The 19,731-nt window shown below is 43.2% G+C and overlaps 1 protein-coding gene and 1 long non-coding RNA gene across 4 annotated transcripts in view; one reads left to right on the top strand and one right to left on the bottom strand.

Annotated features, from left to right (window-relative positions):
• Positions 1–4,700, bottom strand: part of LOC122465493 — a 78,942-nt gene extending 74,242 nt beyond the window's left edge. Inside the window, exon 1 of the long non-coding RNA XR_006290394.1 lies at positions 4,635–4,700. This is a non-coding gene — a long non-coding RNA (uncharacterized LOC122465493). The remainder of the gene's footprint in view (positions 1–4,634) is intronic.
• LOC102933740 (interleukin-8) lies at positions 2,340–15,652 on the top strand. Of its 3 annotated transcripts, none has more exons than XM_037896669.2 (4): positions 2,340–2,704; positions 13,328–13,463; positions 14,189–14,272; positions 14,800–15,652. In XM_037896669.2, the coding sequence occupies exons 1-4, from the start codon at positions 2,641–2,643 to the stop codon at positions 14,828–14,830; spliced, it is 315 nt and encodes a 104-aa protein (XP_037752597.1). In that variant the 5' UTR covers positions 2,340–2,640; the 3' UTR covers positions 14,831–15,652. The 3 variants fall into 3 exon arrangements, with proteins under 3 accessions (XP_037752597.1, XP_037752596.1, XP_037752598.1); XM_037896668.2 differs by lacking the exons at positions 13,328–13,463; positions 14,189–14,272; positions 14,800–15,652 and adding exons at positions 3,526–3,661; positions 4,392–4,475; positions 5,003–5,851 and having other exon boundaries at positions 2,363–2,704; XM_037896670.2 differs by lacking the exon at positions 2,340–2,704 and adding an exon at positions 12,326–12,512.
• Positions 15,653–19,731: the final 4,079 nt, after the last annotated feature.

The following is a 19,731-nucleotide window of genomic DNA, read 5'->3' as shown; positions in this document are numbered from 1 at the left end:
CCCCCACTGGTAGTGCTGGCACAGCCGCCCTTCCTGACTTCAGCAACGGGGAATGGAGACTCTGCTGGTGCCAATCCCCTTTGCTGGGGTGAGGGAAGCAGGTGACGCCAGAGTTTGGAGACGCGCCCACTGCCAGCAGCACAGCTGTGTGAGGGTGCTGGGGAGAGAGGGCAGGGGATGGTACTCCCGGGGTTAGAGCAAAGGAGTGGCTGTGACTCCCAGATCTTAAAGGAAAATGAGGCGGGTGTGATAGAAATCCACTCTATTGGTTGCCCTGTATCACACAGAAGTAGCTGGCTGACAAAGAGGTTTATGTACACTAAAATATTGGCAAACAATATTATGCGGATATTCGCTAACTGAAGATCTAGCCCAATAAAGTCAGTAGGATATACATGTCACATCTCAGGAAATACAGCTCACACCAGAAAGCATGCTCAGGGCAGGTGGTCAAGCCAGTGTTAATTTAATCAAATCTATCTATCTATCTATATAAACCACCCTAGCATAACAACCTTCAGCCTCTTGGAATACCTGCCTCTCTCCTGCATTCACAGAATGACCTGCGTTTCCCAGGATTTAATTGATTTCCACACAGAAATCTGAAGCAGCAGCAAACAGGAAGTACTACCCGGAGAGGGATTTTAGCACCATGTGTTGAATGATGCTGCTGAAACAGTGGCATGTGTTTAAGAACATAATAAACCCTACACTTGACATGCTTTGCAGACTGGGCTTCGCTACACACTGGAGAATCTGGAAGCGACGTGTCTGGGAAGAAGAAAATCATTGTGGGGCCAGTCTGGGGAAGGCAGAAGCATCAAGGCTTCAGTTATCCTGATGGTACCCCTACCAGCCTGATGGTACCCCTACCTTCATTGAAATCGATCCATTTCTGCTAATGGCACGTAGCCCAGAATGCTCTGCCAACCCTCTATGGTGGATCACGCGACAGATCAGTGTTCAGTCCAGTGTGTTTTCCTTTTTGAACACACCCCACAAAAGCCATACTAATTTCTTTAAATCACAAACAATAAGCGTCCCTGCAACTGAATTCCTTAAAGGAGATAAACATAATGCAGGCAGCCCTATGATATCTATGTTGCTTATCATCTGTTCACACCTAAGATGATTGCAACTGAAAGAAATGAGAGAGAGAGAGAGAGAGAGAGAGAGAAAATTATTCCTCTGGGGGTTGTGTGTGTGTTTACTCTGCCAACACTTTGTTACAGTCAGTTCCATTCTTTTCTCTGTATAGTCTGTTGGGGTCACATTTCCAGAAGTACTTCAGGGTATTGAGGTGCTGCATCTTGGAGCGAGGCTCCCAACCCGACCACAGCCTTGTGCTCACTCTCACACTAAAAATGGCTGTAACAAAGAGGAGTCTTTGTGGCATATTAGAGACTAACAAATTTATTTAGGCATAAGCTTTCGTGGGCTAAAACCCACTTCATCGGATGCATGGAGTGGAAAATACAGTAGGGAGGTATAAATACACAGCATATGAAAAGATGGGAGTTGCCTTAGTGGGGGGTCAGTGCTAACGAGCCAATTCAATTAATGTGGAATTGGGCTATTCTCAACAGTTGACAAGAAGGGAGGAAAAAAGGGTCACTTTTGTAGTGCTAATGTTGCTTTGACTTTTGTGACAGGCTGCAGCCTGGCTCCAAGCATGGGAGCGGGGTGGGCTTGCGAACCCCAGCTTCAAGCCCCAGTGGCAACATGAAAAATAATAACCATACTGACACAGTGCTAAGGTTGAGATTTTCAAAGTGGCCTGGAATTGAGGGTCTAAATCCTGGCAGGCAGCTTGGGAAATTACAGTGCAACTCCTTTCACAGAACACTTTGGATGTTTCATCCTCATAAGAGACTATTGTGTTCGAGGAAAACTCCTGGTTAGGGTGGGGCAGAGAATGGTTGTAGGAGAATAAGACGATATCCTACAAACAGAGGGTCAAAACTCCTGGCCCCATTGATGTCAGTGTGGAGTTTTGACTTTGATTTCAGTGGGGCCAGGATGTCAGATGTTTAAAAATCAATGCAAGTAGAAAAGTAGGGACTAACTCCACTTTCAGAAAGGGAAATATATATATATATATATATATATATATATATATATATATATATATATATATATATATATAGCTGCGTGTGAGGCAGGCCACTGGGTTTAAAGCATAGCTCATTTCTGCTAGCCCTGCCCAACATAGCTGATCAAAGAAATGCTCAGGGAAAGCCGCAAGTTGAATGTCTCCTTAACCAGCCACATGATAAGACAAAAGAATAATAAGAAGTTATAGAAACCCACCAGTTACAGCGATGCTGTGCAGCGTTTATATTTAAATCAGTAATAAGGAGCTTGATTTGAAGGATAAGTAATTACAGGGTCATCTAGGAAGGGGGTTTACCCCACGGCCACGTGACTCATTTTGCGATAGCGGCTTGCACACTTCGGGAATTTCCTCTGACACAATCCAAACACAGCGCTATCTTGCACACCCCAAGACAGTATATAAGAGGGTTGGGTTACACACCTCAGACATCAGAAACCTTCCGAGATAACAAGAGAAGCTCACTGCTCCTTCCTGGCAAGCAGAGACTGAAGAATCAAGGAGGAAAGCTCGCCTCGCCTCTCATCATGAGCTGTAAATTGGTTGTTGCTGTCCTGGCTGTTTTCCTAATCTACGCAGCGGTGTCAGAAGGTAAGCAAAATCCCTCCTCGGGCTCAAAGGACTTTGCTCAGTTATGCGCATATTATGCCTGGAGAGACACTTTTAGGCTGATTTTTAAAAAGTTGATGTCTTGTTAAAACTTTTTTTCAAACGATCATCCTTGGAGAGAGCTATAAGTCAGTCACTGCTCTGAAGAGCTGCTGACACCTGGTGGGAAATGTTGAGAAATATTCTACTTGCTCTAAAAAGTTAGTGAAAATGATGCAGAAGCCTATCTGCTTTTCCCCTGGTTCTAAAGACATTTGACTGAAGGCGGGCTCGTCTGATTACAATGTTCATCTGCGCCTCTTGCTCCTTCCCTGCATGAGTCCATCATCCTGTTTGTGACACCATGTTGTCTCAAACACAGGAGGATGCAACCTGGAGTGGGGAATAAGCAATAGGAGCACAGAACATGATAAGAGATAGTCCTCAAAACTGATGAAAGCAAGGGGCCAGATCTTATCCTCAGTGACATGATTTTAAATCTAGACTCATCATCATTGTAACTAGATAAGAATGTGGCCAAGTTTAAAACAAAACACCAACAAAAAACCGGGTAACTTAGAATTTTCTTTAAAAAAAAAAAAAATCCAGACATTATTTTGCAGCAGCATCAACCGCTCTCCATACTTTTTCATAATTAGAGGTTTTAGAGGTGAGGACAAAAGTAACCTTTTAGCCAAGACCCTTGTGAAGAAACAGAGACCAAGCATGTCTGATCAAGCAACAAGCAAAACCAGATGCTCTGCTTCACATATATAGATGGCAAGATACCCAGCTAACCCCACATAACTCTTGTTCTTTTCCAGGGATGAGTCTGGCAAGGATGGGGAATGAGCTCCGATGTCAGTGCATCAGCACGCATTCCAAGTTCATCCCTCCCAGGAACATTCGGGACGTGAAGCTGACCCCGAGCGGACCTCACTGCCAGAACGTTGAAATCATGTAAGTAGTTTTGCAAAATTCTACCTGCTGCTAAACTAGGAGGAGACTGCTTTGCATTGTGCTGGGCCAGGAGTTTTCAAGGGGGTGAGGAGCACTAGCAGGCCCACACCACTCAGGGAGACTCCCTAAGAGTGATTTTTATTCTTTCTAAAAGACAAAATATTAGGTAATGCACTTTGCTTTTCATAGTGTCCAGCATCTCTGGGGTGGAAATACAAATCCCCATGGGGAATAATCTATCGAGTTCTAGAACCCACATTAGAAGGGCAGGAAAAATTATTAATACCCAATACAACCTTTCAACCCAATTCCTCCAGTACTTCTACAGACAAAACTCCCACTGTAAATTCCCCACTGAGTACATAGGTGGTTTCCCTGCCAGAGGAATGCAGGATTCAGCCCTTTACATAAAAAGCAATACCAATGGAGATAAAGACCTTTTATATCTACACATGTACAGATAGAGATACCAGGCAATATTAAAAAAACAGGAAGGCATATATATATATAGGGAGATTTTTTTTCCCCCTCCACACCTGGAACATTTTTAACCAAACAAATGATGTCAGGCCAGATCCTTAGCTAGTGTAAATTGGTGTGGCTCTCTAGTGAAGTCAATGGAACTGTCAGCTGACCCCAGCCTTGCCTGTATTTTAAAAGGTTGAAAGATATCCTGATGAGAGTCCACCAAGTAGATAGATGCCTGACCTTTGTTTTTCCTTCTTTGCAGCGCTACTCTTAAGGACGGCAGAGAAGTGTGTTTGGAACCCACTGCTCCGTGGGTGAAGATCATCATTAAAGCAATTTTGGACAAGTGAGTCATTCATTCTCAGAATGATTTCCTGAAAAGTTACTTTAAAGGCAGAACTAGGTGGTTCTTTAGCACAAACTGCTTAAAAGTTACCTCTCCTCAGGGCACAGTAATCTCTCCCAAAACTCATCTCTCTCAATCCAATATATAACCATATCCTACCTTAAAGGTGGCCTAGTGGTTAGATTATGGAACTAGGTTCTTCCTGTTCCCTACTCTGCTCCAGACTTCCTGTGTGAGCTTGGGCAAGTCATTGATAATGGCCACATATGCTGGGCAGCTGCAAGTCCTTCTGGAGACTATTGGACTCACAGGTGCTCAGTGCTTCTGAACTGCCCCTCCCCCGTCCCCGCCCCCTCCAGCTGACTTTCCTTTGGTGTGAACAAAGAGGAACTATGTCAAAGTTAATGAAGTTTCAGTTGATAGGGTTGAGAGCAGGCTCAGAGCCCCAGGAATTCTCATGTTCTAACTAGTGATAATTGTTCCATGAACAGGTTTTTAAACAGTTCCTTTTCTCCCCTTCTTTCCAGAGCTGAAGCCAATGGTGAGGCAAAACGCTAAGAGAAGCCAAAGAAGAAAAATCTCTGATGTTCTCCAGTTTCCCCTTGAAGGAAACCTCTCTGTGAAAGTGCCAGTCTGCAAGCAGCCCACCTCCTTCTGTTAATATGTTTTCAGGCAGATTCCAGCTAGCAGTCTATTTATGTATTTATTTATTGAGGAGCATCATGTTAAGAGACTTTTTTTTAAAAAAAAAGAAGGCTCAGTTGTCTATGGGATATGCCACTTTCTGAAGTTGAAAACCCTGGGTAGAGAAAAGGGATTTGCTGAGGGAAATGAAGACCCTTTGGAAACCCCTTAAGCTGAACAGGGTTGTATGAGTGCAATGCACTCGCAGCACAGCTGTATTTAGTCTAAGCCTTGCTCTTTTACTAGTAGAGCAGTAAACTGGTAACAGTTACCCCTCCCCTGCACGAGTATGTTGCATCAACAGCACAGTGAGTCCTAGCCAGCCTGAGGCTAGCTACTGACTGGGATTTTGTGGCTTTCAGAAATTAAGCAGCCACAGTGCTGTTATTTGGGGGGCATTATTTATTGTGCTATAGCACATCAATGTTTATATATATATGTATAATTTAACAAGTTAATCTTTGAGTAGAAAAAAAACTCAAACTTTATTTATTTAAGTTATTTTGATTCATCTGGATTTTTTTCTAATATGCTAATTCCTTATGAAAATAGAATATTTCATGTTCCTGCTGTTGTGTGGGTTGTTAATTGTTTTGTTCAATGAATGGGAAAATGTTGAGGCTCATGTTCCAGTTTTCTTATTCCTGCGCATTTTGGAATTCCATCATTTTTACATTAAACTATATGCTTAAAAAAAAAAGAAAGATGTGTTATCTCTCTTGGCGCGATCTTTGTCATCACTGGGCCTGGTCTGAGGCACATGGGGGACTCTGTTGGCTCAGTGCCATGCACACCCCTAACCTTCTTCTCTGGGTGCTCCATGGGGTTTGGTCTCCACAGTTCTGAAAGGGATGAATTTGTGTTGGGGCTGTGGGGACGGCTGCTCTTTATAGCAGTGGCTCTCAACCTTTCCAGACTACTGCTCCCCTTTCAGGAGTCCGATTTGTCTTGTGTACCCCAAGTTTCCCCTCACTTAAAAACATCTTGCTATCAAAACCAGACATAAAAATCCCAAAGTGTCACAGCACACGATTACGGACACATTGCTTATTTTCTCATTTTACCGTATAATTATAAAATAAATCAACTGGAATATAAATATTGTACTTACATTTCACTATAGCATACAGAGCAGAACAAACAAGCCATTGTCCATATGACCTTTTAGTTTGTACTGACTTCTTTAGCGCTTTTTATGTAGCCTGTTGTAAAACTAGGCAAATATCCAGATGAGATGTACCCCCTGGAAGACCTCTGCATACCCCAGGTTGAAAACTTCTCCAACTTCTGCCACTCCCACTTGAGAAGCCACTCCTGATCTGTAGAACCCTGCATGATCAGGGCTGGATTAACCATTAGTCTAATAAAGCCACAGCTTAGGCCCTCCTACTTTTTAGGCTCTACTGGTCAGGCAGGGGGCACGGCCGGCTCTGGGTGAGGGGAAGTGAGCTTGCTCACGCGGCCCTGCTGGAGCGCTCCTGCCAGCAGGAAAGGTAAAGTAGCCCCCTGTGGCTTGGAAGGAGCTCAGCCGGCACCCTGCTGCATCTCCCCGCGCTGCAGGACCGCACTGCCAGGGATCATTTTATATCCGTGGATGTCTGCATCTGCATATTCATGGACCATGCTTGTGCATTGCGGATCAGATGCAGATACAAACTTTGTATCCACGCAGGGCTCTACTGATCTGTTGCCCTTGGGAGCAGGAATTGTTCTATAGTGTAGTATGCAGTATTTTTAAACTGCATTTATACTAAATACGTTTGAAGAGAAAAAAAGATTAGCTTTGTAATTTTTACCTTTTTTCTCTATACGACAGAGCCTGAGCTGGTGTAAATTGGTGTAGCACCAATCAAATCAATGGAATAATGGATTCCCACCAGCTGAGAGCCTGGCTTCAACAGAGTTGACCTTAACTGACATGACTTGATCAAATCTAACTAGAAAGTGTGTCCTTTATGATTCTTTTTTGGTAATTATTTGGATTTAAGTCTGTTGGTGGCCAACTAACAAAAATTAAAAGTGCCCTATATGAGCGACCGATGGGGAAATCTATTGTTGTTCCACCACTTGACTATTTCAGGCACTGTAACTGTGGTTGGTAAACCACAGGTTTCGCCCATCTGGGAACACAAGAGCTATTACCACAAGCAGTCTCTCTCTTTTCGAGCACCATCACAGTACGTTGCAGAAAAAGTCACATAGGATCAACCTTTCCGATGTATTAAAAGGGAATTTGAAGCTAGTGAAAAAGTGCTCTGTTACCCAACGGATACACCTCATCTGAAGTTTACTCCCCTGGAGTAGTATCACACTCTGCAAATAATCCCACTGAAATCAATGCAACCACCTGTGGAGTAAGATACTATTCAATGTGAGTAATGGTGACAGTAGCTGGCCCTAAAGGAACACGCCTCCTGATTCACATGAGTTAGATGAAAGGAAACGTGTGTCTTCACCTGCATAATGCTTGGGAGGCGGCGACAGGGTTTTGTTCTTAATTCATTAAATCTTTAACCAAATGCTCACCTGCATTACATTTCTTTCGGCAAATATTAATTTTATGACTTTGACAAATGTATACATGTAATACATTTGTCCTACTGCTTGATAGCAAGGGATTTATATTTATGATGCACTGTGTTCAATACTGTATTGAACTGTACTAAAAAAAACAAAACAAAGAAATCCAATTTTGTGATTTGGTGTATTTTTTTGTACTGGCATGTACAGGCCACCAGGTTCTTTCCTTATGCTCAGCCTAGTTCCACAGGCCAATGCATCTTTGTACTTTTAAGGGGTTGCACTGGAGGAAGCTCTACACACAATATTGTAGGTTTCTCCCTCAAGGATTTTAAATCCCCTTCTTAGCAGGCTAGGATAGAAAGACTGGCTGAATAGGCTAAAGGCCGGTGCTGCTGGTTCTCTAGCCATTCAATCCATCATAAAAGTACCTCACATTTGATTTCTTTTGAGTTTCGTTCCAAAAACATAAAGCTAAATAAACCTGAAGTTAGTCCTCATTTTTTTGCCCCCAACTCAAACTAACTTCTTCCCCAAGTGGAAAATGTTGAGCAAGCATGGAATGTGTGTGATTCGAGAAGGGAATGAGATCACAGGCCAATTCCTGCTGACGGCTACACCTGTGTAGTCTTATTGACTTCAGGGAGAACAGATTTTTGCACAAGAATAGATTTTGGTCCCTTCTGCTTTTTCACACCTGGTCTAAGAAGAATCTCATTCACTTTCCTCCCCTAATCTCTGAGCACTTTGGGTGGGGGGGGGGAAAAGCCAGGTCTGCTTGATTTACACATGCAAACGAAACAGGAAGCTCTCCCTTCATTCTACACCAGCCTTTTAAAGAAATCCCAGACCTGATGTAACAAGGGTGTCACTACATCAGCCTTGGTTAGACTGTTCTTTTGAAAGATCCTTAATGGTTCTTTTAAGATGCTGATTTTCAATGAAGTCTTTTTGTTCAGGGGGGCAGAGAACACAACAGGGAATAGCTCTGTTTTGTCAGCTCCTAGTCATTCAAAGCTGACAGGCTTTAGATTAAGTTTGTTAAATGTTTGTACCCTCATTTTGAAGAGCTAATATAGTACAGAAGTGCTAAATAGTATGACTGGGAAACCATCTAAAGATCTGCGTCCCTTCTAGCTGTTATCTTTTTCTTACAGAAAGCTTAAAACAAACAAATGCAAACCGTAAGGGGCTGGTGCACACAGAACTCATGCTTGAAAATCCGCATGTCAGAGCTGCTGATCACACATTGTAGAATAGATAATACTTAGTCCTGCCATGAGTGCAGGGGACTGGGCTAGATGACCTCTCGAGGTCCCTTCCATTCCTATGATTCTATTCTCTGATTTTAATTGTGGAAGAGCTTGGTGACAGAATGGCCTGATGTGGTGAATCTCTGGAGATTAACTACACAAACTGGGTATCATCCCACAAATAATATTTGTGTTCAATGTGAAAACAGATTTCAGAGTAACAGCCATGTTAGTCAGTATTCGCAAAAAGAAAAAGAGTACTTGTGGCACCTTAGAGACTAACCAATGCATCCGATGAAGTGAGCTGTAGCTCACGAAAGCTTATGCTCAAATAAATTGGTTAGTCTCTAAGGTGCCATAAGTACTCCTTTTCTTATTGTGAAAACAGTAATTCATTGTCCTCAGCCAGTGCAACACTGGGAGGCAGCTTTCAGAACAAGACAGCCTATAATACAATGCCACCCCATGTAATTTCCCCACTACTACTTCCTCTACTCCAGTGGATTTTACACCTGAGTGGTTTTCTTTTCCATAATAAGAGCTGGCTGCCTCCCAGACTGCAGTCAGAGTGAGATAGGGTGTGTGGTGTAGAGTCCGTAGCTTGGGGGAAACATCTGCAGGGCTTGGCTTTGCACTGTGCCATGTGGAGAGCTGAGGGTAGAAGCACAGGGTGGAAAGAGGTGAACAGGATGGGGAATGTTGCAGTGTCCATCCTCACACAGACGAGCACTCCACTATCTAGGAGGAAGGAGGCCTAAGAGAAGGACAGCATACCATTCCTCGGGCTACCTCTTACTCAGAAGTATCTGTCTGAAGAACTGAGTGTCGTGAGAGTAGAATAAACTTGTTAATTTTACATAAATAATTCATATGTAAATATGTACGTAGAGAAATGTTTGATGACTTCATAATTTTTTTTTGCAATATGTCATTGATACTTAGGCCCTACCCTCCCATCAGCCTTAGGCCCCTCAACCTTAATCCGGCCCTGACTCTGATATTTGAAATTGGATTAGTTCAGCTCTTCAGCCCCAATCTGGAAACAGCTCTGAACTCAGCTGCTGTCGTCCCCTAAAAGCAGCCTAAAATTCACAGGCAGGAGCAGAAACCCTCCCTAGAGCTGCTAGGAGGTTTACGTTGGCCACTTAACAACTCCCCAGTGATGGAATGATCGAGCTGGGAAGCCAGTCTTTTAGGGCAGCTGCACACCACTGGAGTGGCACACAGCTGCCCCGGCACAGGAGAAGATGAAGGCCACAAACTGGTGTAGGAATCAGATTCACTGGGATGCGCTTGCCCTTAGTCCTGCTATTCTTTCCATCATGCACCTTCTTCATTTAATTAAGCACCGTGGGTTCAGATCATGAATATGGTTCACCAGCCACATTCCGAGAGGGGAAAATAGCTGTATTTTAAGTTATGCTTTGTAGACTTCAGCCCCCAATAGACTACATGCAAAAAATAGTTCACATTTCTGGGCCCTTGTTAGGGATGGAATATACAATTGAGATAAAATAAGAACTGATCTACCATTCTTCTCTAAATGAACCCCAGTAAAGGGACAGCTACGACTCCTAGTTGTTCACTGGCAGCAATAAGAAAGACACACAGAACTATGGTAATTCCTTAAGTAAACACTTACAAAGGGATATAACAAACGGAGAACTGGTATGTATTGCAATCTAAATGCATCCTGACTAACAGCTGACAAATACGGGCATAAAATAAACCAGTAAAAGGTATAATCCAAAAGGCAGCTGTTCAATGTACAGATCCCTATCAGTTAGAAGTGTTTATTGTACCTACTTACCTCAGTTATCCTAGGGGTGGGATTACTTGTGCTCCTGGGAATATGCCACAAGAGCTGAGCTTGTGAGCTCGTGTGGCTTTGGGAATGAATGTAAGATTAAGGCCAGGTCTACATTAGAAACTAAAGTCACTTAGGGGAATGAATTCTGTACAACATTTCTAAACTGGCAAAAGCCCTAGTGTAGATTCAGTTATCCTGGCAAAAGAGTCCTCATGTCAGCATAGCTGATTTTGTTCAGGGAACCGGTATAAGCTACACTGACAGCAGCCCTCTTTTGTTGGTATAAGGTGCTTCTACACTAGGACCGTTTGGCAGAGGAGCTCTGCCAGTTCAGCTCTGTTGGCAAATCTTTTCTAGGGCAGCCTAGGCCTAAGCTTGGAGGCCTGAGCGTACTCCCGTCAGAGCATTAGCAGTGAGACGATAGAAATGGAGGGAAGCCGGGGTGGTGTGTCCCTATAGAACACCTTGCCGCAGGCCATGCAGAGTCATCCAGGGACAGATGCTTTCCACTTGCCCACTACTGTCTCATTCTCTCTATTGCTCCTTACACTCCTCAGAACTTGGCCCCAGGGTGGCCGGGAACAAGTCTGTCCACCTGATAACCATCCACCATACCAGTAACTTCTAGACAAAGTTTACAAAAAAGAGTAACAGGATTTTGCTTTTGACCAAGCACTGGACATACCTTAGTATGCATGAGGAGATCCAACAGACATTGAGGACACTACATAGCAACCATTGTGTTAGAGGAAAACTGCTGGTTAGGGTGGAGAGGAAAAAATGCCGGTTGTAGGAGAATAAGACTATATCCTACAAACAGAGGGTCAAAACTCCCAACCCCATTGAAGTCGGTGTGGAGTTTTGACCTTGATTTTAGTGGGGCCACAACTTCAGGTATTTAAAATTAACGTAAATAGAAAAGCAGGAGCTAACTCCACTTTCAGAAAGCGAAAATATATATATAGAGAGAGAGCTGCTTGTGAGATAGGCCACTGGATTTAAAGAAAAGGAGTACTTGTGGCACCTTAGAGATTAAACAATTTATTTGAGCATAAGCTTTCGTGAGCTACAGAGCTGTAGCTCACGAAAGCTTATGCTCAAATAAATTGGTTAGTCTCTAAGGTGCCACAAGTACTCCTTTTCTTTTTGCAAATACAGACTAACACGGCTGTTACTCTGAAACCTGGATTTAAAGAATAATTCATTTCTACGAACCCCACCCAGCATACCCAATCAAAGAAATGCTCAGGGAAAGTCACGAGTTGAATGTCTCCTTAACCAGCCACATAATAAGACAAAAGAATATAAAGTGGTAGTCAAATTAATAATAAAAAGAATAATAATAAGTAATAGAAACCCACCAGTTACACCGAGCTAACGACATAGCGATGTTGTACAGCTTTTATATTTAATTCATTAATAAGGAGCTATATTTGAAAGATAACTAATTTCACGGTCATCTAGGAAGGGGTTTTACCCACAGCCATGTGACTCATTTTGCAATAGGGGCTTGCACACTTTGGGAATTTCCTCTGACACAATCCAAACACAGAGCTATCGTGCACACCCCAAGACAGTATATAAGAGGGCTGGGTTACACACCTCAGATATCAGAAACCTTCCGAGATAACAAGAGAAGCTCACTGCTCCTTCCTGGCAAGCAGAGCCCGACCAATCAAGGAGGAAAGCTCGCCTTGCCTCTCATCATGAGCTGTAAATTGGTTGTTGCTGTCCTGGCTCTTTTCCTAGTCTATGCAACAGTGTCAGAAGGTAAGCAAAACCCCTCCTCGGGCTCAAAGGACTTTGCTTAGTTATGCACATATTATGCGTGGAGAGACATTTTTAGGCTGATTTTTAAAAAGTTGATGTCTTGTTAAAACTTTTTTCAAATGATCATCCTTGGAGAGAGCTATAAGTCAGTCACTGCTCTGAAGAGCTGCTGACACCTGGTGGGAAATGTTGAGAAATATTCTACTTGCTCTAGAAAGTTAGTGCAAATGATGCAGAAGCCTATCTGCTTTTCCCCTGGTTCTAAAGGCATTGGACCGAAGGCGGGCTCGTCTGATTACAATGTTCATCTGCGCCTCTTGCTCCTTTCCTGCATGAGTCCATCATCCTGTTTGTGACACCACGTTGTCTCAAACACAGGAGGATGCAACCTGGAGTGGGGAATAAGCAATAGGAGCACAGAACATGATCAGAGGTAGTCCTCAAAACTGATGAAAGCAAGGGGCCAGATCTTATCCTCAGTGACATGATTTTAAATCTAGACTCATCGTCATTGTAACTAGATAAGAATGTGGCCAAGTTTAAAACAAAAAACCAACAAAAAACCTGGTAACTTAGAATTTTCTTTAAAAAAAAATCCAAACATTATTTTGCAGCAGCATCAACCGCTCTCCATACTTTTTCATAATTAGAGGTTTTAGAGGTAAGGACAAAGGTAACCTTTTAGCCAAGACCCTTGTGAAGAAACAGAGACCAAGTATGCCTGATCAAGCAACAAGCAAAACCAAATGCTCTGCTTCGGATATATAGATGGCAAGATACCCAGCTAACCCCACACAACTCTTGTTCTTTTCCAGGGATGAGTCTGGCAAGGATGGGGAATGAGCTCCGATGCCAGTGCATCAGCACGCATTCCAAGTTCATCCCTCCCAGGAACATTCGGGACGTGAAGCTGACCCCGAGCGGACCTCACTGCCAGAACGTTGAAATCATGTAAGTAGTTTTGCAAAATTCTACCTGCTGCTAAACTAGGAGGAGACTGCTTTGCATTGTGCTGGGCCAGGAGTTTTCAAGGGGGTGAGGAGCACTAGCAGGCCCACACCACTCAGGGAGACTCCCTAAGAGTGATTTTTATTCTTTCTAAAGACAAAATATTAGGTAATGCACTTTGCTTTTCATAGTGTCCAGCATCTCTGGGGTGGAAATACAAATCCCCATGGGGAATAATCTATCGAGTTCTAGAACCCGCATTAGAAGGGCAGGAAAAATTATTAATACCCAATACAACCTTTCAACCCAATTCCTCCAGTACTTCTACAGACAAAACTCCCACTGTAAATTCCCTACTGAGTACATAGGTGGTTTCCCTACCAGAGGAATGCAGGATTCAGCCCTTTACATAAAAAGCAATACCAATGGAGATAAAGACCTTTTATATCTACACATGTACAGATAAAGATACCGGGCAATATTAAAAAAACAGGAAGGCATATATATAGGGAGATTTTTTTTCCCCCTCCACACCTGGAACATTTTTAACCAAACAAATGATGTCGGGCCAGATCCTTAGCTACTGTAAATTGGTGTGGCTCTCTAGTGAAGTCAATGGAACTGTCAGCTGACCCCAGCCTTGCCTGTATTTTAAAAGGTTGAAAGATATCCTGATGAGAGTCCACCAAGTAGATAAATGCCTGACCTTTGTTTTTCCTTCTTTGCAGCGCTACTCTTAAGGACGGCAGAGAAGTGTGTTTGGAACCCACTGCTTCGTGGGTGAAGATCATCATTAAAGCAATTTTGGACAAGTGAGTCATTCATTCTCAGAACGATTTCCTGAAAAGTTACTTTAAAGGCAGAACTAGGTGGTTCTTTAGCACAAACTGCTTAAAAGTTACCTCTCCTCAGGGCACAGTAATCTCTCCCAAAACTTGTCTGTCTCAATCCAATATATAACCATATCCTACCTTAAAGGTGGCCTAGTGGTTAGATTATGGAACTAGGTTCTTCCTGTTCCCTACTCTGCTCCAGACTTCCTGTGTGAGCTTGGGCAAGTCATTGATAATGGCCACATATGCTGGGCAGCTGCAAGTCCTTCTGGAGACTATTGGACTCACAGGTGCTCAGTGCTTCTGAACTGCCCCTCCCCCGTCCCCACCCCCTCCAGCTGACTTTCCTTTGGTGTGAACAAAGAGGAACTATGTCAAAGTTAATGAAGTTTCAGTTGATAGGGTTGAGAGCAGGCTCAGAGCCCCAGGAATTCTCATGTTCTAATTAGTGATAATTGTTCCATGAACAGATTTTTAAACAGTTCCTTTTCTCCCCTTCTTTCCAGAGCTGAAGCCAATGGTGAGGCAAAACGCTAAGAGAAGCCAAAGAAGAAAAATCTCTGATGTTCTCCAGTTTCCCCTTGAAGGAAACCTCTCTGTGAAAGTGCCAGTCTGCAAGCAGCCCACCTCCTTCTGTTAATATGTTTTCAGGCAGATTCCAGCTAGCAGTCTATTTATGTATTTATTTATTGAGGAGCATCATGTTAAGAGACTTTTTTTTTTTTTAAAAAAAAAGAAGGCTCAGTTGTCTATGGGATATGCCACTTTCTGAAGTTGAAAACCCTGGGTAGAGAAAAGGGATTTGCTGAGGGAAATGAAGACCCTTTGGAAACCCCTTAAGCTGAACAGGGTTGTATGAGTGCAATGCACTCGCAGCACAGCTGTATTTAGTCTAAGCCTTGCTCTTTTACTAGTAGAGCAGTAAACTGGTAACAGTTACCCCTCCCCTGCACGAGTATGTTGCATCAACAGCACAGTGAGTCCTAGCCAGCCTGAGGCTAGCTATTGGCTGGGATTTTGTGGCTTTCAGAAATTAAGCAGCCAAAGTGCTGTAATTTGGGGGGCATTATTTATTGTGCTATAGCACATCAATGTTTATATATAAATAATCTCTATTTAACAAGTTAATCTTTGAGTAATCTATTTATTTAAGTTATTTTGATTCATCTGGATTTTTTTCTAATATGCTAATTCCTTATGAAAATAGAATATTTCATGTTCCTGCTGTTGTGTAGGTTGTTAATTGTTTTGTTCAATGAATGGGAAAATGTTGAGGCGCATGTTCCAGTTTTCTTATTCCTGTACACTTTGGAATTCCATCATTTTTACATTAAACTATATGCTTAAAAAAAAAAGAAAGATGTGTTATCTCTCTTGGCGCGATCTTTGTCATCACTGGGCCTGGTCTGAGGCACATGGGGGACTCTGTTGGCTCAGTGCCATGCACACCCCTAACCTTCTTCTCTGGGTGCTCCATGGGGTTTGGTCTTCACAGTTCTGAAAGGGATGAATTTGTGTGGGGACGGCTGCTCTTTATAGCAGTGGCTCTCAACCTTTCCAGACTACTGCTCCCCTTTCAGGAGTCCGATTTGTCTTGTGTACCCCAAGTTTCCCCTCACTTAAAAACATCTTGCTATCAAAACCAGACATAAAAATCCCAAAGTGTCACAGCACACTATTATGGACACATTGCTTATTTTCTCATTTTACCGTATAATTATAAAATAAATCAACTGGAATATAAATATTGTACTTACATTTCACTATAGCATACAGAGCAGAATAAACAAGCCATTGTCCGTATGACCTTTTAGTTTGTACTGACTTCATTAGCGCTTTTTATGTAGCCTGTTGTAAAACTAGGCAAACATACAGATGAGTTGATGTACCCCCTGGAAGACCTCTGCATCCCCCCGGTTGAAAACCACTGCTTTATAGCATCATTTCTCCTACTGAACTGATGGGCAAAGATGTGGAGTGCAGATGAGCTCCATGACTTCAGTGAGTAGAGGATGTATTCCTGGCATCATGGTTCTGATGTGGTTCAGTGGAGCATTTGTTTTTCAGACAGGCATATTGTTAGTAGTCAGAAATATTTTAGCTTTGGACTTTAGAAAACTGCAGTCTGCATATACAAGAAACTTGCCCAGTATTGTTGGAGTCATAGGAACAAAAGGACTATTGTGAATTAGTAACAGATGCTTTCTAATACTGGATTTTGAGGGAACATGACTAGAATTATTTCTGATCAGTGGTGTAGTGGTAAAAAAGGGGCTAAACACCTAAAATAACTCAATATTCTCCAAAACAGAAGGGGTAAACTCCATTTACAGTCAACTGCACTACTGTTTCTGACTCTGTGCCTCCTCAACTGACCGAACTCAATGTATTCAGAGGTTCTATAATCATTTTTGTACTTCTCCCCCGCCCCAAAGAAGTATTAAGTAGCAAAAAATTCAGAGATACAAAGGAGTGAACAAATAATATTTAGTCACAGCAATTCCAAGGCAGTTGCAACAGATGCTCTAAAAGAGTTTTGGTTAAACATCATACTGGTGAGATGACCAAGCTTTGCAACAACAACTCTGCAGAAATGACCTGGCCCACACCAATAACTTGTAACCAAGCTTAGATATAGATCCAAATTTAATGGTTGGCCCTACTTCCACAGTGAGACAAACCAAAACCCCAGACTCAAACACCTCTGAACTTCGGAGAATTCAAAAAGCCAGATGTGATAGCTACAACCACAGCTGGGATAGCCTCCCTGGCTTTAGTATGCTGCTGCTGCTGTGGAGGGAAAACTGGAAGATCCATGTAATGCCAGATCCTCTGCTACTTCCTCCTTCCCTCCCACAGATGCTGTTCCATCAAACTCTAGCCTCTGCCCCCCCACCCTACCCCTACATACCCACACACAAGGGGAATTGTACTGCATTAATGGTGCACAAACCCAACATGTCCCTGCTCCAACTTCTGCCACTCCCGCTTGAGAAGCCACTCCTGATCTGTAGAACCCTGCATGATCAGGGCTGGATTAACCATTAGCCTAATAAAGCCACAGCTTAGGCCCTCCTACTTTTTAGGCTCTACTGGTCAGGCAGGGGGCACGGCCGGGGCTGGGTGAGGGGAAGTGAGCTTGCTCACGCGGCCCTGCTGGAGTGCTCCTGCCAGCAGGAAAGGTAAAGCAGCCCCCTGTGGCTTGGAAGGAGCTCAGCCGGCACCCTGCTGCTCCTCCCCGCGCTGCAGGACTGCACTGCCAGGGATCATTTTATATCCGTGGATGTCTGCATCTGCATACCCATGGACCATGCTTGTGCATTGCGGATCAGATGCAGATACAAACTTTGTATCCACGCAGGGCTCTACTGATCTGTTGCCCTTGGGAGCAGGAATTGTTCTATAGTGTAGTATGCAGTATTTTTAAACTGCATTTATACTAAATACGTTTGAAGAGAAAAAAAGATTAGCTTTGTAATTTTTACCTTTTTTCTCTATACGACAGAGCCTGAGCTGGTGTAAATTGGTGTAGCACCAATCAAATCAATGGAATAACGGATTCCCACCAGCTGAGAGCCTGGCTTCAACAGAGTTGACCTTAACTGACATGACTTGATCAAATCTAACTAGAAAGTGTGTCCTTTATGATTCTTTTTTGGTAATTATTTGGATTTAAGTCTGTGGGTGGCCAACTAACAAAAATTAAAAGTGCCCTATATGAGTGACTGATGGGGAAATCTATTGTTGTTCCACCACTTGACTATTTCAGGCACTGTAACTGTGGTTGGTAAACCACAGGTTTCACCCATCTGGGAACACAAGAGCTATTACCACAAGCGGTCTCTCTCTTTTCGAGCACCATCACAGTACGTTGCAGAAAAAGTCACATAGGATCAACCTTTCCGATGTATTAAAAGGGAATTTGAAGCTAGTGAAAAAATGCTCTGTTACCCAACGGATACACCTCATCTGAAGTTTACTCCCCTGGAGTAGTATCACACTCTGCAAATAATCCCACTGAAATCAATGCAACCACCTGTGGAGTAAGATACTATTCAATGTGAATAATGGTGACAGTAGCTGGCCCTAAAGGAACACGCCTCCTGATTCACATGAGTTAGATGAAAGGAAACGTGTGTCTTCACCTGCATAATGCTTGGGAGGCGGTGACAGGGTTTTGTTCTTAATTCATTAAATCTTTAACCAAATGCTCACCTGCATTACATTTCTTTCGGCAAATATTAATTTTATGACTGACAAATGTATACATGTAATACATTTGTCCTACTGCTTGAGAGTAAGGGATTTACATAGTGTCAATGTTAGAGTGACTCAGATATTTGCAACTTGGCTTATTTCTTGGTCAAAGTAAATTGTCACAGCTTTTAATGAAGCATCTCAGGTATTAATCAGTTCTGAGGTACAGCCATATAAATAAACTGGAGGCATGGTAGGCTGCTGTTCTTTTATCTGCTAAAAGGGTCTGGACTAGTTGAAGCGATTATACATTGTTGCAACAAACTTTCTACATGGCACTTATGTTTTAAAGTCCGGTGACTGAGCTGAGGAGGGGGCTGCTGAATAGATCCCTCTGGAATCAGATTAGACTGCTGTTTTAGTAAACCTAACAGAGTGCTTTGAATGTCCTGATTTGTAATACTTGTTGATTTAAAACCATTTTTAAAATTAAATAAGAGATTATATTATTATTTTATGGTTTTACTTCCTCTTCCTGTTTTATCTCCCATTTCTTGCCCCCCACCTCCCGCCTACAAGCTCTGCTTGCTTTCCCTATATAAGGAAGCCCGGGACAGCGTAGCATGCAAGTTATTAAATATGGAATCGCGTAACATTTTCATCCATTAGCAATAACAATGAGGCTTTTACTAGAGAGGTACGAATTGAAAAATTAGGATCTGAACGTCTGTGCATTTGGGGATATTGAGATCTAGGATTTTTGGTTCAGCCCCCAACTCTGCTCAGGGCCGGATTAACCAATAGGCTAATAAGGCCATAGCTTACGCCCTCCTATTTTTTAGGCCCTACTGGTCAGGCAGGGGGCACGGCCGGGGCTGGGTGAGGGGAAGTGAGCTTGCTCACACAGCCCTGCTGGAGCGCTCCTGTCAGCAGGAAAGGCAAAGCAGTCCCCTGTGGCTTGGAAGGAGCTCAGCCGGCAGCCTGCTGCATCTCCCCGTGCCGCAGGACTGTACTGCCAGGGATCCGGTTAACACAGGTGACCGGACACTAAAAATCCGGTTACCACAGAAACCTATGCCAGCCATGGGTGTAGTTTGAGCAGGCACTGTCCCCTTTCTACTCCTCCCACCTCCAATTTCTCCGGAGCTCTGCTTAGCTGTCAGGGAGGGAAGAAGCTCCCTCTGTCCCTCTCCTGGGCTGATGCTGGCAGGGCGCTGCCTCCTGGGTCCTAGAGCCCATCA

Source organism: Chelonia mydas, chromosome 4 (genome assembly GCF_015237465.2).
Source record: "Chelonia mydas isolate rCheMyd1 chromosome 4, rCheMyd1.pri.v2, whole genome shotgun sequence".
Classification (NCBI taxonomy): Eukaryota; Metazoa; Chordata; order Testudines; family Cheloniidae; genus Chelonia; species Chelonia mydas.
This window is presented reverse-complemented; position numbering and strand designations above follow the sequence as displayed.